Source organism: Gymnodraco acuticeps, unplaced genomic scaffold (genome assembly GCF_902827175.1).
Source record: "Gymnodraco acuticeps unplaced genomic scaffold, fGymAcu1.1, whole genome shotgun sequence".
Classification (NCBI taxonomy): domain Eukaryota; kingdom Metazoa; phylum Chordata; class Actinopteri; order Perciformes; family Bathydraconidae; genus Gymnodraco; species Gymnodraco acuticeps.
The window spans coordinates 1,071,235-1,094,816 of record NW_022992001.1 but is presented as its reverse complement, the minus strand read 5'-3'; the positions used below and the strand labels follow the sequence as shown (position 1 = coordinate 1,094,816).

At 41.4% G+C, this 23,582-nt stretch overlaps 1 protein-coding gene across 1 annotated transcript in view; it reads right to left on the bottom strand.

The window, feature by feature from the left end:
• Window positions 1-23,582, bottom strand: part of itfg1 (integrin alpha FG-GAP repeat containing 1) — a 223,170-nt gene that overhangs the window by 187,128 nt on the left and 12,460 nt on the right. The window contains exon 7 of the mRNA XM_034201274.1: window positions 3,828-3,877. Within this exon, the coding sequence (XP_034057165.1) occupies window positions 3,828-3,877 (50 nt within the window). The remainder of the gene's footprint in view (window positions 1-3,827; window positions 3,878-23,582) is intronic.

The window sequence follows — 23,582 nt, the reverse complement described above, 5'->3', positions numbered from 1 at the left end:
ATGAGCTCAATTATTGTATTAGCCGTTGTAGAATTGACCTTTAAAAACACGTAGCTTTATTTGACGGCCAATGGAACACCTCTTTGCACCCATCTCTGCAGCTTGTTTCCCCCCCCCTGTGACTGCTTTCTCTTGTGTAATCGCAGGAAAACAGAGAGTGGAAGGAGACTGGGGGGGGGGGGGGGGGGGGGGGAGAAAACAGAGAAAAGTAATTAAAAGAGAGTGCTGGGGAAAGAGGAATGTGCTGGCCTGTGACCGAAAGATGCAGCTGCATTGAACCGTATACAGTGGAGGGATTAACAGGGCTCTAATGCTCCGAGGATGCTGGAAAATGCCTGTTTGTGTATATAAGCGTAAGCATCTGCATGTGCATCCACAACAATATCTTGTCATTTATTTAAGAATGTGCGGATGTGACTGCTTGCAGGTGCATTTAGGGGAAGATGGACAGGAAAAGAACAGAGGAATTTGGCGAAAGGAAAGGATGGTTTTTCTTCATGAGCTGAGGGATAGAATGAGAAATAGGGAGACAGGTAAACTGCAGAAGGACTTATTTTAATTGAAACAAACAATTTACATTCGTAAAATCTGCAGTTATAGGCTGATACGGTTATTACATGGGTTATAATAATAATAATAATAATAAATTACATTTATATAGCGCTTTTCCTGATGCTCAAAGCGCTTGTTATGAGTTTGATAACTTTCTAACAAACGAATAGGAGAAAATATATAGTTATTTGTAACTTTAAATGTTGAATCATTGCAGTTATTTTTTGTAATTCATTACGTTTGCAGTTAGAAATGTTTGTCTCACTAATTAACTAAACACCAGCAAGATTTGTTTTAAACATTTAAATTCCTAAAATATTCTCAAAAATATCATTTATGTTACTCATTAGCATCGGTTGATGTAACATAAAACACACCTTATAAGGAAGCATTACCAAAGTTAACTAATGCAAAGTTGTGGACATAAGAGTAATAATGTATCCCTTTTATAATTGATGTATCATTGTCATCTAATTGTATTGCTGAGTCATGGTGACACTTTGTTGCTTCAAAAACAACAGCAGATTCAAAAGACGCACCAAACTCATCAATTGAATGCGATACTGACCCCTCCAGCAATTAGATGAATTCATTATTATGTTAAATAAACAAGAAATAGCACAACAAAAGAATGCTTTATACATGAGGGAAAATGTCTAGACACTTTGTGGCAGGCTTTTTCACATCTTAAAAGACGATAAGCTCTGTCTTACTATCCTAAGGGAGTGCATGTACGTAGACACGTTGTGCCTCTCCACCCCTGTTCCTTTCTTCTTACTTGCTACCCTTTTCCCTCAACCTATCCTAAGGGAGTGCATGTACGTAGACACGTTAGTTTAGCTGCTATAGGCTTGGACTGTTGGGGGGGGACCTTACTTCTTCCTTCTGTCTGTCTGTACTCTCATGTTCCGAATAACCCAGCTTCCCCCACATTTCTTTTTGGTGTCTATCTACGCCGGGATCCTGAGTCGTGGCTGAACTATTACAGACACATGCATTTCCAAACATTTGGACTACCTACGCTGTAAAATGTATTATCTCTTCGATTTACACACGGCATCTATTGCACGTCTGTCCGTCCTGGGAGAGGGATCCCTCCTCTGTTGCTCTCCCTGAGGTTTCTCCCATGTTCCCCTTTAAACTGTGGGTTTTCTCTGGAAGTTTTTCCTTGTACGATGTGAGGGTCTAAGGACAGAGGGTGTCGTATTGTCATACTGATATTCTGTACACACTGTGAAGTCCACTGAGACAAAAGTAACATTTAAAACAATAAGCACTGAAATAGTAAAGAATAAGGCCCATTTTCACTTACAAAATGTATTACATTAATCATATCAATCTTTACAATCATCTAATACATGTCTCAGATTATTTAAATGTTAAGCTCAGTGACTAAATACAGTATGCCTTGACTATGTGACAATGAAAGCATGTTCATTTTTCTTAGTTTCCGGTTAGTTACCATGCTAACGTTTGCATATGAATACAGTTAAGACTGACGTTGCAGGTGTTTGTTCATCATTAAAAGTATTAGATAAACAGCATTTCCAATACAATTCATATGGGGAATATGAATGTCTGTAGTATATTTGCTGGCAATCCTAAGTAATAATATTTGCCTAAATATCTCGATAAAAGCCCAAATGTCAACCTTATGGTTGTAGGAAAAGCAAGGGGTTCACCTATGTAAGTAGCATTGATCCCCTGGGGACTTTGAATGCCTGTACAAAATGGCATGGCATTCCATAATAGACATGTAAATACATTTCAGTCAGGCCTTGAGTGGTGAACCATCAGACATTGCCATCACTTTTCTCTTGGCCTGTGGACCTAACTTTCCACCAAAACATGCTTTTGAAAAATCCTTCAAAACTAACAGACAACAAGAAGGGCTGAAAACATATCCTACCTAGGCAGAGGTTAAAATAACAAATATTTCAAATGAAACAGAAACTTCCATTGCATCATCCTCTCACCTCATCAACATTCCCACCACCCATCCCACTTGTTCTTGGGGTGAGGCAGTTTATTTGCTCTGTTTTGCTCCTGCTCGGTCTCTTCGCTACCCTCACACATTCTGTCTCTTTTCTCCCACCTCCCACCGTCCCCCGTCCTTTCTCCCATTTCTCCTCTCGGTGATAAGATAGACTATACTGTTCGGCTTGTGCCTCGACCTGCTGAATTTCAAATAGGGCCCTTCAACAAAAACCCAGAGCCCCGGTGTCCCCTGTCTGCTCTCCCAGAATATTAACTAGTGCTGCAGCACCGCTAACAACTCTGCACCCTAAAGCCCCAGCAAAGCTTTGCAGATCTGTTTGTTGCATTGAGGAGATGTAATGAGGGGTTGAGTGAGGGTCGTCAGTCTTAGATCACAAGTTAAAATACCTTTGGTTGAACATGCACACATAACCTTCTCATCACAGGGTATATGGGTCTGAGTTACCTACGCCAAAGACGTTATGTTTGGGTTTATCTGTCAGCAGGATTACGAAAAATAGTGTCCCAATTAAACCGGCCAAGGAAAACTATCTTAAATGTTGAAGCCGATGTGAATTAGAGTGCAAATACATAAACAATCTTTTGCTCATGGAAAAGGCCTTGGTGGAAGTCTGAAGTAAATACATGCTGTCTTATTTTAGACTAGAAAGTGATCACTTTATTAAGATTTAATCTGTTCAGGTAACAGCTATAATGGTTCCCACTGGTCCAGTTACCAAATAAATGGAAACATTTTCCTACCAACATCAGGTTACATCTCACATTTAGACCAACTTAACACCCATTCAGTAATCCAATCTGTTTGACAGATTCATGACATTTTTGCTTTAAAAGCCTCTTTAATTTAGATGTCCAACTTGCAATTAAGGCCTTATAATTAACATAAAAAACAACAACATTAATAGCCATCCATCCATTCGTCCATCGTCAACCACTTATCCAGAGTCAGGTCGCGGGGGAAGCAGTTACAGCCGGGGCCCCAAACTTCCATTACCCTGGCCACATCAAGCAGCTCTGACTGGGGGATCGCACGGCTGGAGCGTGGAGAGATAAACCCCCCACCTGGTCCTGGGTCTGCCCCTCGGTAGTGATATGTTGATCAGCCATGCAACATGTAAGTACCAAAGGGAGTATACATGTAGGAGGACTACGCATCATAATCATGCCACCTGCTTGAACACGGCTGCCCTGACTGAACTGGACTCTTTAAAGAAAGTAGAAATGATAGTTGGGACTGGGAGACAAGAGTAAAACAAGTCCAAAACAAAGCTCATTACCTTGTTGATCCAGGTCTCAAATGCAGGACCTTCAGTCGTCAGGAACAAATCTGCAGTGTGACAGAGAAAGAGAGGGAGGGAGCAAGTTATTAAGTGATACACCGGTTCATCTGGCAATCATAAACACACATGCAGCGGGGACTATTGATCTGGAGTGAAGAAGATGCTGTAGATTAGAGCGAATGACAGCATTGAAAATGTACACTGCACTCTGGCTGTGAAGCTTTGTAACTTTGTAATTGATTATGAAAAGAGGAACAACAGATCAATATAAAGTCAGTAATTGCTTGGAATGCTAATGTGGCCTTGTCTACACTGGAGAAGTAACCTTTAATGCAGACTATAATCAAGGCTTAGAAAAGCAGTGATCACTTTAAATGGCAAGAAATGGTTTTGGTCAAATGGAGAAAAAAAGGGTTCTCAGCACATCTTCCACTGCTACTGACATAAACCAAGAGCTGTCAACTCATCATGTATCATTTATAATATCAGCACTATTCAAACACCATGCTTATGATTAACAAAATGAAGAAAAGAATGACATCGATCCGAAATATTCAACATTTCAAAGCTTGGTTTAGGACACACTTGGATATTGTTGGGGACTAATTTGCCCTGCATGTCCTCCTCCTTCGCCCTCTGACGCAGCTAACCAGCCGTTATCTCCCTATCTAGGGGCTGCCCTAGCATATTGTTGTTGTTACCAGTTTGTGACCGGGCACAGTTATTGTTGTGGGACACCTGGAACACATCCTTCTCGGGGTGCAGATGACCCCGAGCCATAAGCGACAACAACTGTGATTCAGTGTCCTCAGCTGTTTAGTCTATCTATTGAAGAATGTAGATTATTACACTCTGAACTAAAACCTGGAGCTACAGGAGGGCTCTTCAGAATTGATTGTGGCATCTCAACCGTGTGGTCAGATCGTGGCCCGTGACACGTCTTGTGAATTCTCCGGCCGAAGCTCCAAATAAACCGTCAGTGTTGGCCATCAAAGCTCCAGCTCTCCTCGTGTCTCTCTGAGTCCTGACACTCCATTGCTACAGAAGTTTGCCCCACAGATATGTTCTGACAATTCTCTTCTACTGTGGCACTGACTGTTTAAAATACATGTCGGATTCGTAAAGCCCAGACATGAATTTATAAAACAGTGGTGAAGGGGGGATCTCCCGCTGAAGGCAACAGGAATTCGCTCAGCCGTGTGGAGGCTTCACCCCCGGTAATGCCAGCAGCCCGCTCTTTTGGAATCCTTTAACAGGCGCTTGTACTCACATTTCTCGCTCTTAAAGCTTAGGCTTATGCTGTTTTTGTGTGAGGACGTTTACTTTCATGGCTGCGCTCTTTCGGACTGCGGCTCTGCCCCAATAATTGGACATGAAATAAATATTGGCATTGATCTTCCTAAGGGCCCTATGTTGCCGTGCTCTGCATGGGAAAATATGAATGATGAAGAAATGGGGGGGAATGAAGGGTGTGTGTGGATAGATGGTCATGTGGAGATCCTGTATATCACTGGTGGTAGAACTGAAGTGGCCACTGCGGCTGATAACAAGTTCAGAATGACTCCTTAACAAAGTGAAAAATAAAAAGTATAATAGATGAAAACTTTCAGTAAATGACTCGCTATCTCTTTGGCTTCATTCCAAACACTATTAACTGAAAGTGTTCGTCTTTGAGAAGACCGATGTGAGTCAACCTTGTCCTTCCATTTTCTCCTGATAAACAACAGTTCCATAAGAAATATTGTGTGATGCCTCACAATAAAAAAATATATAACCAGATACACATGACATGTTATTACATGTGTAGTTTCTTTGCCAACTGTTAGGAACTCAAAAAGTTATAAACTCTTGAAATCATTGTATTCCCAATTTGAGACCCGCCTTTGTATTTACTCACAGGAAATCTTGAAGGTTTTAAATAAGTGCAACGTTAGCACATTAATGTTTGCAACTACTCTGGAAACTCTGGCTTTACATAATAATGAAAATAATCCCATTACCAAGTTTGACCCGATAGTAATGCAGATGGTCATCATGAATTGCATGGCGGTGTAAAGGCAAACAAAGTGAAGGGATCAGCACAGGAGACAAGCATTGCATTGACTGAGACCACTGGACATCAGTAAGAACCATCACTGCCTTGATGTAATGGCACCCGTTATTGAAGTTGCACAGGAGTGGAAGAAGCTGGAGAGGGGACTGTAGTAACAGATAGTGATCGCAGTATGATAACGGCACAGAGAATTTGCCCTGTGTTGCTCACATTATACAGAGGGCAACCACAGCGGATTAATCATGATTAATTACACATTAACATTAATAAATGTTTCAAGCAATTGACACAACTATTCTTAATGAATACTATCGACAGATGTCTGGCATTTTATGCAGCGGAATGCCGTCATTTTCTGTGTTAGAAAAACCACCAACGCTAACCTGCCCACTTACATCTGGAAGTAACACACACAGCCCTCTTAAATTATATTTAAGACTCAAATGCAGAAGGAGGTAAAATAGTCCAACTTTTGAAGTTGAAAACTTTGTGGACCTCCAGACATGTAGCCCACACATGCTCAAAAATGCAAAGAAGATAACAAGTGCATGCATGTGTTATGCATATGTGCCCACATACACAACACTTTACATGATAGGCTAAGTAATTTGCACACTGTGTAAGTGCACACCCGTGTCACTGTGTTTGAAGCCACCGGGTGGTGTGTTGATGAGCTCAGTTAATCAGCCAATCAGGCCCCTTAGACAGAATCCAGCCGTGATTGGCTGATTAGGTGCGATGGTGGTGAGAGGCATGGGGTAGACAGAGAGAGATACAGAGAGATCTTCATCTTGTAAACACTTAACGCTCTCGCTGCGGGGGCTCTACCTCACATCTTGCCTTCTTTTTAACCATGTTCCGTACCGCCAAAATCTTTTTTTCGTGTCTGATTTATCTTCATCAAGTCTAGATGCCAATCCAGTAGTAAACTTTCCTTTGATTCTCCCCACTGTCAGGCAGTGCATCGGGTAGTAAACTGATTTAATATCAGCCTTGGGCATAACAATAAAGTGCAAGCTGCTCTCCTTGGACACTGCAGCACACACGCCCCTGCTCTCTGATCTGTCCTAAAATGCTTCCCCTTTTAGGACAGTGTCAAGGGGAATATTCACTCAGTCAATTCCCTTTGGTAAACGGAGCTTTAAGGTAATCTTAATGGGATCCTTGAGACATTATCCTCCTTCAGTGCATTGTCCTTCTACACGCTCCCCTCCCTTCCTCTCGGTGCCTGGCAGAACGTGTTCTACAACAGCCTCATAAAGAGCTGCTAGCTAGCAATATAAACCTAACTGCTGCCACCATAACTCTCTTTAACACAGTTTGACGGTTTCAGAGACTTTAATCAGGCTGCCAAGGACCTTTTTGGGACTCATTTAAGTAAAAGAGATATTTTAAAAAAGAGTACAAGAACAAAATAAGATCAGAAGAGAAACAAACGGTGGTGGCGAAGTCGATAGGGAGTTGGCTTGGTAACTGGAAGGTCACCAGTTCAAGTCCCCGAAAGAACAAGTGCTACCGAGGTGTCCCTGAGCAAGGCACCGTTCCCCACACTGCTCCCCGGGCGCCGTTCAAAATGGCAGCACACTGCTCCCAACACAGGATGGGTCAAATGCAGAGAAACAATTTCCCCACGGGGATTAATAAAGTATATCATCATCATCACAACAGACAGACGCTAAGTGAAAGTCTTCTGTTAAATTGAATTGTCTGTCTGCTTTGCCGCAGCTCCCCCGCGTTTCATTTCTGAAACTCAGTTTGTGTTTCTTTGTGTGCTTTGCTGAGAAATGCTCACCACTAGAATATTATTTAGTATGTCTTTGCTATTGTTTCTGGTCTATTTGCATCCAGAAAATCCTCACGTAAACATATATACACATATTCAGTTATTTTCCACTGTTCTTAATACTGGGAGGGATCAAGCCTCACCCTTATCAAACCTAAATATTTACCATTTAAGTTCAACAAGTCAGTCTTTCGAATAATGTATGAACTCTTTAGGTTTATGGTTTACAGGTTTATCATCAACTTTGTTATTGAGAAATCTTGCCTTTTTGTCAGTTTGGCAAGGTGGGTTTTATCTCCATAATACCCCTGGGTTACTGTTAAGGAAACAACGTTGGTTAAAGATTTAAAAGAGATGTTTTTTGAAAATCCAGAAAGCTTCATGCAATTGGAAGAAAAGAAAAACGATTGAATATATCCAAATCTGACCCAGCATCTGACATTTAACCGATTAAAAATGGTTGAATGCTTTGTCAGGTTTGTATAAAGCATCATCTTTAGGGGTCACCACTGGGGGCACGGAGATGGAGCCTGCTGGCACCGACTGAACGGGATGTGGCTATGATGGTGTTACTGCTGCAGGTGGTTGGAGCCTGAATTAAAGGGTAGTTCAATCGTTTCATGCATCAACAGGCACTTGGGAGCATTGCTGCATATGTGGACCATATGTTGAAAGCTTTTTGTCCCAACAGGGGGAGCTGCACTAGGTTTGATAATTTGCCTCAAGTTATGTCAGTTGAGTTGAAGGCGTTAAGTCTCAAAAAGGTTTTAATAAAAGCCGGCACGGACTTAGAGTGAGGTTATCACAACTGCAATTTATGTTTCAGGCTACTAGCATTGTCAACACAAGATATCTGCAGTGCCATTACCAACACATCGATCCATCTGATGGCAGCAGTGTTGCAATGTGGTTAATGTAGGCACAAAGAAAAGGAGACAATATCTCTTGCTCTCTTTCTTTCTTTTAAACAGTCCGTTTCGAGTCGAACAACATAGGAGTGTTATACTACATTGATATAGTACTGTTTTAAGGCTCACCATTAGAGGCAGCTGCACATTGCCTCAGGACGCAACATCTGGATCGTTGTGGACACATAACTGAAGCAGCTTATTGGACATTACTAGAGGTTCAGGACGAGAAAAACCTACATACTGATCACCTATCACACGTTGGGACCACATTGTGAGGTGAGACTGCTGACATCAAACAACCGCATCATGACAAGCTAGCAGTAATCCTGTTAGACCTGTAGGATTGTAAGTGACCAACAAGACCATCAAAGCCTGCTAATCCCTTCAAACCATGGCTCAGTAGAAAAGGAGGAGCGGGAGCGCTGCTGTGGTGTTGTTACCAGTCAGCAGTAGGGCTTTAAACACAAGCCCAATTGCTTTGATTATTCCTTTTTAAATGCTCCTTTGATATTATTTAATTGGCATGATTTTAGGACTAAACCCACACTGCCATGAGAGCAAATTTGGCAACCATTCTCTAGAGAGCAATTAAGAATTCTCTGCAATAGTTGCCCTAATGTATCTACTTAAGTCACCACTGGGAAAAACGTTTGAATTAAAAGTGTATTGAATGCTTTTAAGATTTTGGACTTGTGCTCCGACTGTTAATATGTAAAAAAAAATCGGATCTTGTTAGAAAGCCTGTCCATATATTTACATTCAATTATGGTTTTCTAACAAATATATTCAATACATTATTCAAAACAAAGATTTATCCTAAATTATTTGTTTCCCATTATCAGCTAAGTTTTTTATCTACTCGCTTACAATTTATGCCATCTTTTATTTTCTGAAAGTTCTTTATTATTGGTGGTCTATGATCTTTGTTTATTTATTTACTTAGATGTGGCCAACAATTAAAATGTTATCTGAAAATATCACAGATATAATAAAGTATCTGAGCTTGTTCTACATTGCACAGCTGTTATATCTGTTCTGAAAGCTGTGTTATTGAGTTTATTTCATCACCATTAGGTAAACAGCAAGTACACTCATAAAACCAATAGCAACACCGAGGCGGCACTATGAGCGCACACACATTCAAAGCATAAGTAAATAGAGCTGTCATACATCACCACTTGGGGAAGATGCATACATAATTGAGGTATATAAATGTGTTTGTGTGTGGGAGGGTGGGGTTGCGTAACAGCAACAGGGATTCAGAGCTCTAAGTGGTATGTCATGTCGCAGGATAATTAAAAGACATGTTAACGGTGAAGGCTGGAGCATCAGAAAACAAGGCAAAGGAAGACTGAGAGGAAGAGAAAGACTGAAACTAGACTAAGGCTATCCAGTTTTCAAGGTGTGTCTGAATAAAAAAACAAGCTTACCAAGCAAATCACTACAAAGCAACAATATGCTAATCCTTTAATTGCGAGAGACGCAATCCATAATCACTTGATTATTTCTTCTTCATTCCTGCACACTCTCGGATTTTTGTATTTTGTTAAAATGATGTCTTCTGTACAAATGCCACTTCAAAAGCACACTGTCACACCCACATGAGTGAGTACATGAATAGCAGGCTGCAGTGACAAACACCCACCCTCCACACGGCAAGGCTGCCCATTATTCAAATATCCGTGTGTGCTTTTCTGTGTCTTTGCTGCATGCTGCACTGTGGTTTGATTGGCTCTTTGAGGTTTCTATCAGTATTAACCAAGGGACAACCTCTGGATCTGAACAGTGAAGGCAATATCTTTCACCTGCGTTCTCTCTAATGGCCAACAGGGAGTTGAAAAATAAGTGTGTCGTATAGATGTCTATGAGAAAAGTACTCTACTTCCTGCTTGATTTGTTACCTTAGTTACCATTTTTTTAATGAGTTTAAGGTGTAGTTAATAGTTATTCTTGATACCACAAGAAGTTGATTTTGTAAATTACATTCCCGTAAAAAAATTGAACAAATGATAAGTTTAAGTCTCCAGCAGTTAGTTGGTTTGACCCTTAACGCTCCGGAACCTTGCTTCTAGACCGACCATTTTTTGGAGCTGGAAACGAACCGGATTCCGGAGCTAAGAGGCGGCGCCGCTGCGGTGTGAGGAGGAAAAAACGGTACTTTTCAGGCTCTAGCTCCGAGCCGACCCTGACGCGGGTGAGCAGGTGAGCAGGAGAGGTGGGGAGAGGCGGGGCTATGGCGTCATCATTTTTCAGGAAATGATTGTATAGGGCGTACACACGGAGCCGCAAGCATTTCGTCTTTAGACCTACCCACTTTGGAGCCGTTATCAATGTGTATCGGATTCGGGCTGCGAACCCGCTGCTCCGTTTCGGCCTCGTGTGGACGAACCGTCTATATACGATAGAGAACGTTAGCGGATTCAACTGATATCGTCTCTGTGTGGACGGGGCCTTAAACAGACTGGTGTAATAGTTGTTTTTTCCACACATAAAAGCATACTTTGATGTGTTGAAAAACATATTGAAGAAAAGTATGGCCACAACAACAGCAACAAATGTATCCGGAAAACATTCACCTTAAAAAATGTGAACAACCGTTTGATGCCAGTGGTAATATAACGTGAATGCAGCTTAAAATCACACTTGTGCTCTCATCTTAGTGTTGGTAACTGTACAGTACTCGGTCTGCATGTCAATGTCATCATAAATGTTGCTGTTTGTGCTCTTGATGAAGCCTACGCATAAAGGAACATTTTCCTCCCATTCCATGATTATTCTATCCAATCTTTCTTACCGTTACAGCATGACAACAGTAGATAAGGCACAACTTCCACCTGCTCAGGGGTGGACACACATTTAAGTCGTATCTTGACTCTATGTTGTAACAAAGCTGCATGATCCCACCTGTTTTAACTAATGTATAGGGTAACTCTGGCTAATCTATGTTTGAAGTTAATCTTGATGATGCAACAGGCTGCAAATGTGCGAAATAATATAGATGACATGATAGGGGGAAGAGAGCATGAAAGACACACCTCCACCAAGATATATAGGGGAAATGACCCTGAAGGGTGCGCTTCATAACACCCAAGTCATTTCAAAAAGACATCTCACCGCATGACACCGAAGTCAATTATTTGTTCTCCGTGTCCATTCAGGAAGAAAATTAAAAATCCTGGGGACAATTTTTTATCCACACTTTCTCCAAAAACTTGCTGCAAGAATGTGATGTCCGTTTGGAATCTACAAACTGGAATGTTAGCAGCACTTGAAATAGATGAGTCTGGTTATATAAGCTGACAGTGCTAATTAAAAAAGTGAAGTAAAGTGAGTTAATCCAAGTTGATACTCAGGTTTAAACTGAGAAGAGGAGAGGATAGAAGCAGAGCGTGGGGAGATGAGCGGTCCTTGAGTTATTCATAGCCTCTCCATCAGATTTGTTAAGGGGATTGGAAGCAATTTAAAGGCCTCCGCTGACTGTTTGACTCGAGCAGCATTATGTCTCTCTATTCCATTATGTTGAGCCGCAGTGTGGGGATAAAGACCGGGCTTCCTATTAGCCTCTGTATAAACAGATAGGGTGATGCTAGACGGTTGCTAAGCCTGGACAGAGAAGGAGAACTCTTGACACTGAGGAGAATAGACAGCAGCCTTTGCTATCTCCTCGCCTCTATCTGTTTCCCTCTTCACACACACCCCGTTATCTGCCGTACTCTGTAGCGCAGAACAGTAGCACCGTTGCTGTGGATCAAAAGGTGTTATGTCTCAGTGAACAGTGATCCGAGAACAGCCACAGGTCTGTAACAAATGGATGAGCACATTGAAGGCACCATTTGTGATCTACATGTAAACAAAAGGGCAGCCCCACCACCTAAAATTCTAACTGCTGGAGTGGAAACTGCCAGATACAATAATGCCAGATATTAACATTAGCAGGTTTTGACAACACAGAGGAAGACTGGGCTTTTTAGAGCAGAAATACCTCACAGTGTATTGCTTCAGTTTCGAAGTGGAAGTGCCAAAACAGGAAACAACACACTGACAAATATATTTGTTCTGTAACCTTCAATATTTTATTTATATGATAGTGTATTAAAATCACTTTGACTGTAGTAATTAATTACCTACAAAAGGCCAATTGTCGGAATTTTCCAGTAAATATTAATTGAAAACTAATGCTGCAAAACTGAAATTGGCGGAAGGGTTTTGCTAATTACATTACATTACATGTTACTTATTGGACGCTTTTATCCAGAGCGACTTACATACTCAATACTGTGGGCAACTGGAACAATTTGGGGTGAAGTGTCTCAGGGACACAACGACATGCTGTCTGCAGTGGGGTTTGAACCCCCTGACCCCCTGATCCCAACACCAAGGCTCTATCCACTGCGCCACACGCCTCCCTTACTCGGTTCCCACCAGTCCCATGTTACTCTCATGGTTGCTACTACAGCATAGTCACGTTCAAGTACACTCCCACACATATACTGTAAGTACTCACTAACGGAAAGACACTTTCCTTCTCTTTTGCCATTTCCCTTTAGCATTGTGGCATCCAAAAGCTTCGTCAAAGTTTACTAAAATGAGCAGTCTTTTCCTCCACAAGCCTGTGCTTGCAAGCTTCCAATTAGCAACCTAATAAAAGTGCTGGTGTGCTTTTTACAGTTAAGCATCCGTGCTAGTTAAGTCACTGAGTCTATCGCCTAAATACTGTAAACATATATATTGTGTAAATCCAGTATATTTTAGGGTTTGATGACTTATTCCTTCACCACTCTATACTGTAAAGTTCTAGAGGGGTTGCATGACAGCATAGAGTGGAGATGGTTGCAGTGATGAGGGAGGACATGACCGCTAGTGGAGACAGCCAGGGTTATTGATTTCTGTGTTCAGGATGGTCCCCGGACTAAATATATAGGAATTGGATGACTGCATGACTCCTCTCATAACTGAACTCGTCCCTCTAACTTCTCTGTTGTCCTTCCCTTCACTTGTTCTCTAGCATCATGTCACACAGAGGTTAGGGTGACTGAGTGATACCATCAGTAAGCAATTCAGAGTTTCGCTTTGTAGTCCAGACAGAAATAAATTCTGTTCAAACTGGTTGCATATGGTAAATATAGTGGGGCAACAAAGTATTTAGTCAGCCACCAATTGTGCAAGTTCTCCCACTTAAAAAGATGAGAGGCCTGTCATTTTCATCCTATGTATACCTCAACTATGAGAGACAAAATGAGAAGAAAAAAAAAATCCAGAAACTCACATTGTCTGATTTTTAAAGAATTTATTTGCAAATTATGGTGGAAAATAAGTATTTGGTCAATAACAAAAGTTCATCTCAATACTTTGCTATATACCCTTTGTTGGCAATGACAGAGGTCAAACGTTTTCTGTAAGTCTTCACAAGGTTTTCACACACTGTTGCTGGTATTTTGGCCCATTCCTCCATGCAGATCTCCTCTAGAGCAGTGATGTTTTGGGGCTGTCGCTGGGCAACACGGACTTTTAACTCCTTCCAAAGATTTTCTATGGGGTTGAGATCTGGAGACTGGCTAGGCCACTCCAGGACCTTGAAATGCTTCTTACGAAGCCACTCCTTTGTTGCCCGGGCGGTGTGTTTGGGATCATTGTCATGCTGAAAGACCCAGCCACGTTTCATCTTCAATACCCTTGTTGATGGAAGGAGGTTGTCACTCAAAATCTCACGATACATGGCCCCATTCATTCTTTCCTTTACACGGACCAGTCGTCCTGGTCCCTTTGCAGAAAAACAGCCCCAAAGCATGATGTTCCACCCCCATGTTTCACAGTAGGTATGGTGTTCTTTGGATGCAACTCAGCATTCTTTCTCCTCCAAACACGCCTAGTTGAGTTTTTACCAAAAAGTTCTATTTTAGTTTCATCTGACCATATGACATTCTCCCAATCCTCTTCTGGATCATCTAAATGCTCTCTAGCAAACTTCAGACGGGCCTGGACATGTACTGGCTTAAGCAGGGGGACACGTCTGGCACTGCAGGATTTGAGTCCCTGGCGGCGTAGTGTGTTACTGATGGTAGCCTTTGTTACTTTGGTCCCAGCTCTCTGCAGGTCATTGACTAGGTCCCCCCGTGTGGTTCTGGGATTTTTGCTCACCGTTCTTGTGATCATTTTGACCCCACAGGGTGAGATCTTGCGTGGAGCCCCAGATCGAGGGAGATTATCAGTGGTCTTGTATGTCTTCCATTTTCTAATAATTGCTCCCACAGTTGATGTCTTCACACCAAGCTGCTTACCTATTGCAGATTCAGTCTTCCCAGCCTGGTGCAGGTCTATAATTTTGTTTCTGGTGTCCTTTGACAGCTCTTTGGTCTTGGCCATAGTGGAGTTTGGAGTGTGACTGTTTGAGGTTGAGGACAGGTGTCTTTTATACTGATAACGAGTTAAAACAGGTGCCATTAATACAGTTAACAAGTGGAGGACAGAGGAGGCTCTTAAAGAAGAAGTTACAGGTCTGTGAGAGCCAGAAATCTTGTTTGTTTGGAGGTGACCAAATACTTATTTTACCAAGGAATTTACCAATTCATTCATTAAAAATCCTACAATGTGATTTCCTGGATTCTTTCCCCCCATTCTGTCTCTCTAGTTGAAGTGTACCTAGGATGAAAATTACAGGCCTCTCATCTTTTTAAGTGGGAGAACTTGCACAATTGGTGGCTGACTAAATACTTGTTTTCCCCACTGTATATTTTTACCAGTGTGAAATTCTGTGCCACTATGAGTAATCTGCCCTGGATGCCCTGCAAAAGTTGAAGTCCGGCAAAAAATCTCTCTGGTTTTGATGTCCAATTTGGATACATTGAAGATGTCATGAATGTAGATTTCAGCTCAACACAGATAAATTAACCGGAATTGCTCCCATCCTATCCGTCCAGGACATTACAACTTCCAGGACACTTGGACTTGCAACAACAAAAACCCTTTCTTAACATATATAGGTTATACACGGTTATACATGAATAATATAATAACATCCATTACTTCAATTGATGATGAATATGTTGACGAGGAAACTCTGTGACTTTTTAACATTGGAAAACAACTCATGTCCTCCTTTGAAACTTCCTGTGTCTCTTTATCCTCCCTTAAAACTTTAGTTCTCTCTTTCCCTCCCACACACTCCAATTTCCAGTTACTATCCGTGCTTTATATGGAGGCAATGTGAGGTCAACACAGACAGCAACAGCAACATGGGCAGCCGTATTACATCCCCCTCCTTGTACCTGTAAAAGGCCTTGCAGCAGCAGTGTGTCCCCGGTGTCCCCGGGCTGCAGTGCAGAGTGGATGTGACAGGCAGCGCCGAGGTTGCTGCATTAATGTCTGATATGCTGTGTGTGCTTGTGCATGTGTACTGTCACCTCACTCATCACCACCCTACAAGCCATTAGGGCAGGGGTTTTTAAAGTGTGGGAAGGTGAGCCTCCCCTCAAGGAACATAAGAACAGCCGCCCCCCCCGGAAAACCCACACTCACACAGGTAGGTGGAGGCAGGGGCGGACTGGGACTAAAAATCAGCCCTGGAATCTCAGCCAGCCCAGCCCACACAAATTGGTAGAGCACGCTAGTGAACTGTCAACAGGGGGGGGGGAGCCTCGCTGCGTGGAAACGGCCCGCTGAACGGACCTCTGTCGCCTGTCAGCGCAAATTAAATGATGCCGTTTAAAAACATAAAATATAAAGGGCGCTGCCGGCCGTCAGCGAACCAAGCCGGCCGTCAACGGCCCGCTGACGACTGGCCGTTCTGTGATTCTCCAGAATACATAGATGGCCAGTCCGCCCCTGGGTGAAGGTGAAGTGAATGAGCACTTTTACAGCCTTTTTGGCGAGGTGGGGGAACTCGGTCTCCACAGACAGCCAAAAGTGTGCAGGTGACACTTTACTCATCTTTTTCCAGTTATTTTTTTTCTCACGCTGCGCCTCCCCAGAAGCTCTCTGGCGCCCCCCAGGGAGGTGCGCCTCACACTTTGAAAACCGCTGCATTAGGGTGATGTGCGGCTGTGCGTGTAACAGAGTACAATTCGTAGGAGGAAATGTAGAAATGCAAGTTGGTGAGGACAGAAGAAGCTCCAAAGAAGCTGAAGTAAAAGAGGAATAGAGTTAGAGACATGAAGAAAAGAAAGACGGAGAGAGCTGATCCTCTCTTTGTGTGCCCCTGAGCAGGTTATTTGTTAGCCCTTTACTCAGTAAACACGCTGTGAATCCTATCCCTGCAGGCTGTCAAAGGGACACACACGCACAAACACACAGAGGCATTAACACGCACAGAAATGCAGACACAGTTGTCCCCTCTTTTCCCTCAGGGTTTAGCTGAGGAAGGGCTCAGGAAGGCCACCATGCAGACTGATCTCATTGCTCTGTTAATGGCGGTTGTGGGGGCAAATGTTCACTTTGTGTGTGATAAAGTTTGAATCAAGCCCGAGGGAGTGTGCCAGACGTCGAAGCAAATGTTCGATGTGGCCAAACGGGGGTAATACAACTTCTGTGTCAGTCCATGACGTTTTTGGGCCCAAATATAAATGTTTTCCTTCGACTTACACAGGGATATTGATCTTCAGTCAGGCCATTGGCTTCATGCGTCACTGAGCAACTTCATTTGCATTAACAGTGTCCGGCCTCCAAAGCTATATCCAGTTCTCTTTAAACATCCATGGTTTGAATAATGCTAACAGTAATAGGCCAAAATAAGAAGGATGAAATCACAAAGTGTGTGCCTGCATTTGTTTCTGTGTTTGTGTGTCTTGTGTATATTTGTCCACAGTCCTGCTCTAAGCCAAGCGGAGCCCTCTGTGTTTGTCTGTGTGCATCGATTTGTTCCTTCTGTCTTCGACTCTCGGACTGATCCATGCCTCAGCTGGGTATAGAGGGCCTTTGGTATTCTGAAGGAAATGTCACCGCCGTCACGAGTGCAACACGTATGTTGAGGCAATGTTCCCTCCTTGCTTAGAGTGAGATGATAAGGTTAGTCTAAAAAATATGTAGACCTGCAAGTCCAATCTATTGATATCTGATGAAAACCTTCTGCCCAACCAGACAAGTAAATCATTACAAACACTTCCAGTGACCACAACAGCTCATTTCAAAGTGAACATTTGTCTCTCTGCCTCCGTCTCTGTTGTCCTTATGCCTTGCCTTCAGACACACTCCTCTTCTTTCGTTTCGACCCTGCTAGTCAGTTGCCATACTTTGAGAAAAGGCTGTCCTCCAGCAGGCTTTCAATAGTTTTCAGTCTTGTGTAATACTTGGCAAAACACATTGACAATGCTAACAAGGTGAACATCGTCTTTAAGGGACACTTGAGAACCTTTTCTAACAAGAGAGAAGGTATCTGGTGATCAAGTACAATGTTGTTACTAAAGAAGTAGCATTATGTCTAAAGCACTTCAGATGACAAATGAAGATTCAACATTATTAATCATAGCACCAAAAGAACTTGGAAAAGAACCCACATTGCCAACATTTGCTGCAGGGATAGGTCTCATTAAAACTGGGGACATACCCTACCACTTTATGCAATGGCTACTTGTGTCCCTATTTCTTATTTTAAAGAATCATTTGAAAAAGATTCTAAAAAGAGAAAGCTTGCACCAGATAAAGATACAAAAAAAACTAACAAATAAAAAAAGCTTTAGGAATTTGATTTGCACAATGAAGAAACAAATGTGCATTGAGAAAGATCCCCCTTGCAAAATATAATGCATGTTGTGAGCAACCATTTGAATCATGTCTTGACCTGGTCTCTTGTACCCTCAGGCAAGATCATCGTCCGTATACAACTATGTTTCAAGAAGAGACTTGGAATATGATACTGTTTATGAGAAGCTGAGAGCCTTAAGAAGGTCAGCCCAGAGCTGCAGAGGCCTGGCAGCAAAGGCCTGCCTACCTTTACCCTTTTACATGATGCAGGAATAGCTTGGAGGTGTCTCGAGGGTACATGAAATGAAAGATTCCACGCTTGCAATCTACTATGGGCTGATACCATAACAACAAGCTACTGCCACACACATCTCAAACATGAACACATCATCGGTGTTGTTTCCTGGAGTCATTGGGTGTTTCGGGTCTTGCAACAGACACCCCTCAGCCTGTTCTCTCCGTCAACCTGACCCAGTCACGAAAGGTGTACGCTTGCAATCTATAATGGGCTGATACCACAACAAAAGCCACCAATTATTATATGCAACCAGAGCAAATGAGAGTTGTGATAAAAAGCACTGTGAGTGGGTGAAAGGAGGCGGAGCTACAGTATGTGGGTGTGGGTTTTCGCGATGCCTTTTAAATGTGTGCAAATCTCAATGGCTTTAAAACATGGGCACTTCCTCAAGGAAATGACATTTTCATTCATGAAAAAAGTTGTATTATTGTTCAATTTAACTACAGTCAATTAGCCCAGGAAAGAAAAGTGAGTTATCTCATGTGAATGCCCTCAATGTCCATTTGTTTCTGTGGTATGGACAATCACAAATCTTGAAGGTGATGTATTAAAGTAAGACATTTCAATTCCGTGTCAAAACTAATGCAAAGCCAAAAGTAATTGGCAAAACCATAAAAATAAATCTAAATCAAACCCCTAACCAACGAGAAGGTGCTTAAATGGTAGTTAATAGTTAATAATGGTAGAATGATAGTTCCAATCTAATATGATCTTAGCTCTATTAGCGTTTTGAAGAATTTAACTATTTCCCCCCCAAGAGAAGTAAAACTGCCATAACAGCAGTGTGGACAGTAATACATTAATGCAATAATCTTCTCTGTATGACTGAAATGGATTATTGATTTAATGTGTATTGGGTTTTTCAACCTTGTTTCTCAGAATGTAAAGTAAAATGCACAATGTCAGAGTGTCCCTTTTAGGGGTGTGAGAGGTAACGTTGTGGTGTTGGAGCCAAATCTTAACTGATATGTGGCCCTGTCCCTCTGCTAGCAAGAAACCATCGAACTGTGAAACAAGCTTTTCCAAACTTGCCCAAAGCCCACAAAGACGATTTACTATAGTGTCAAGAGAAGGAGCAAGAGAAAACCTTAACAACAAAAAAAGAACATTTGTACTGCTACCTTGTCCGATGAGAGAGAAAAGTCAGGGTAAGCTGTTGCATCACACACACACACACACACACACACACACTTTACTTCTTAATGCAGTGAAATATGATAAATGACTCAAAGCGGATCAGACCAGGGAAATATTCACTTAGGAGATGATTTTCTTTTTAGACTTATTTTTCCTAGAAGCTATGACATGATTGGCATGACTTTAAATAGAGAATTCATTATATCTAACATTATGGTGCCAACACAAGTGATTTTTTAATCATTATACACATATAAACAAATATATGCAACTTCAAAACGGCAACTACACACACAAAATTGCACGATTAAATTACAATTGACTCTCGCAATTAATCTGGAAAACTCAATACTAATTAATCACATTCAATTTGACCCAAAGTTCTTCCCATCATTCCAGCATAGATGTTTACCATGAATTGCTTGACAGTGAAATAATAATACTACCTTACATTTATTATAGCGCTTTTTCAATGACTCAAAGCGCTTTACATATACACACATTACACATATATCATACATGCAATGGTCAGATACTGTGGACAATACCCACAGAATGGCAAAGAAAGCAAAGATATTAGCACAAGCTACATGTACTGCACTGACTTGAGACCAATGACACCATACCTCGGCGTATCAGCACACCTAATCCATGACAAATGGCAACTGCACTCGTTCTTTAGTGAATACGGAGGAATATGCATTTTGTCAAACCATGCGTCAGTTTCCTGAAGTTGGAGTGGGAGATAGTGGACAAGGTCACTACTGAAGGAATACATGTGCCCACAGTATGATACTAGCATACGTATACATGTGCCCTGTGTAGCGCACTCTATACAGAGGGGGATCACAGCCGCTCTACCTGACATTCGCTTTGAGGATGCTTTTGATAAGTGTCAGTAAACTGTCGCACTTAATGGCAATATTTATGAATACGTGTTAAAATAAAGTTAAAAAAAACCTCCGATTTATCTTACCAGTTTGTTTTGCATTTCTCCAATATAACATCCCAAGTGTATTTGCTAATAAACCCCCCCTCAAATGACAAGGAAATACTGGTATTTTACAATTGGGATGAATCATGAATAACGCAATGACATTTTTGTAATTGATTGAAAACACTCATTATTACATTACATGTTACTTAGCTGATGCTGAATGCAAGTTACCTAAACGTCAATACCGTAGATTACACGTCTAAGGAAGCAATGTGGGGTTTGCTATCTTGCCTAATGACACTGCGACAAGTTGTGACTTGGATTGAGCCAATGACCCTCTTGTTTGTAAATCAGTATTAGTCCCATTGTAATCTGCTGTAATACTGCTCACACAAACACGTAGAGGAACATCGATAAACTGTACCTCACACCCTGATGTTAGTTCTGACACAGTCGCATTAACACCCTCCCTAAAACACACTCGGCACACACACAGAGACACACTTGGATAAAATGCAGAATCCAGGCCAGGAACAAAGTGAAAAGCTCTGCAGGGTAAATCCGTCTCTAAGCCAATATGTAGCCTAACTCCACACTGTGACTTCCACCCAGATCTATCAAAACAGCTCATTCACAAACATGGCAAAACACACCAGCGTAGAATGGAGCATTGCTATTCCCCGAGGAAATAATCTCCTAAAACCATTACAGGGAACAACGTAGGTGCAGTAGCTACGGGGAGGATTATGGCCGAAACCCTCTCATACACACACTCTATTTTGCTCACTTTCTTTATGCTGAACATGTTTGTGTGTGTAAATAGAAGCTGCTAGACGGAACTACTGTAACAAGCATGGTAAAGCTTATTTCACAAACTGGAACGAAGTGTGTTTGTGTGTGTGTATACAGGACGTGCATCAGTGTAGTGTGCCAACATCAAGAGAAAGTGCATTGTATATCGAATACTGTATGCATGTCTATCTGTGTGAACTAATTACATGTACGGAGGGCACATTACATATGAGGCTTGTTGAAAAAACACTTGTTTGTGTACAAGCATACACAAAACAGACATAAACGTTATATACTCGAGATTCAGAAGACCACTGTTTTTGGCTCGAGTAAAGAATGGCGAGTCCTGGTGGTCTTGAAGTCTGAGGTATATGGCAAGAAATGACCATGTGACCTTAAAAGAAATTAGAACCTTCAAACCATATTTTCCTGTCACTTAGTAGTGCTGCACTAACTTAATGGTCCCATGTCATGGCCATTTCTACTGATCATAATTCCATTGTTGAGGTCTACTAGAATAGATTTATATTGTGCAATGTTCCAAACTCACATTGGTTGTGCTCAGGGGGCTGCAGCACCCCCATCTGCGAGGCTACACTAGCTATATATATACACTATATTTGTAACACAATATTAGAGGGATTGATAATTTTTGCATCATAAACTTCCTTATCAGTGACTAATATAATACAATGATCATGATGTGATTTTATTAATAGAATCTGCAAACATGTGGTTTGTTAAGTTTGTATAAAACTATTTGTAGGGTGGTATTTCCCCGATGGTCCACAATACTTATTACAAAATGGCATTTTAACAAATTTTTAGCTTTTAACAAATATTATGTTTTCTGCAATTTGGATATTGCACCTGTCCATATTATGATTTTGAAACCATTTTGATTTAAGTCTGAGTATCACTCATATTCTCAGCTGTGCAAATGGCTGGATTTTTTAAATTATCATTTTCCAATTCTGGGCAACAACTTCTATAAAAACTTGGATCGCAAGCTTAACTAGATGCATACAAAAAGAAAATAAAGAAGTTACGAAATTAGCAGATAAAAAATATAGGAAGCTAAAATGCCCAGCAAATCAGGTAATCAGGTGCTGATGAGCTGGTGAGGGAGCCCACTTTGAATGTTGAGCTTACGAACTACAACCAACCAATACTTATTTGAAATGCATTTCAAATGTCTGTCCTTGTGCAAACACACAGTTTGTTTTGAATCTACACTGGTTGTTTAGCATCTTGCCCCTGAGGCACGTGCCATGTTTTATTTTAGTTCTGAAATCATTTAATTAAAGTCTACTTTATCTGATTTACTTGCCATGATATTTACTGACAATTTGGGAAATAAATAGCTTCCTCTTACTGGTAATGATCCACAGATAAATAAGGATTTATTAAAATAACTATTTTTGTCTCTGAACACCTCTGCTACATTTAATCCAAACAATCTCTATCGCATCATGTTTCTCATCACATCCACAAGTGTCTACCTGTATTGTAATTAAAATGAGGGGCCCAAGGTGATACTTTGGCAAAAGTCGTTAAAAAGAAGATGATGGGATGCAGCTGTTGCCCCCGGTTACCAGGTGTTTTGGATGGAGACATTGGTAAGACTGGAAGAAGGGAGTTATTAGCGGAGAGAGGAGTTTACATGTATCTAAAAGGTGTTCTATGGAACTGGGTGAACATTGTTTTCAATGCAACCGTCTAAAATCCTCTCTTGATTTGTGAAACTGTAGAATTATTAATTATATACTTTATTCGTAAGATTTCTGTGGTTATTTTGTCTCTGTCCTCAGCTGCTTGTATAACACATTTTAGTGGCTCACTATGCAAAGTTGTGCCTTGATAATGGAAAACAACCATCCAATAAAAACTGCATGTGTATCAGATATTATACATCATTCTATAAAAGCTATAGGCTGACGGGAATGGCAATATAGTGGTGCAGTGACGCGCCCTAAAACCCGAAAGTACGCTGCGCATGGGTTCCCTCGACAAAAAAGCAATGCAATGTCTCCAATCGCCAGAAGCAAAATGCTAACGTTATGCTATAAACGAACTACAGCAGGGTCGCTGCTTCAACGTCACGCCAACGTTAAGATCCATATTAAAAAATACAGATTCAAAATGGTACAAGTTGAAACGTTTGTT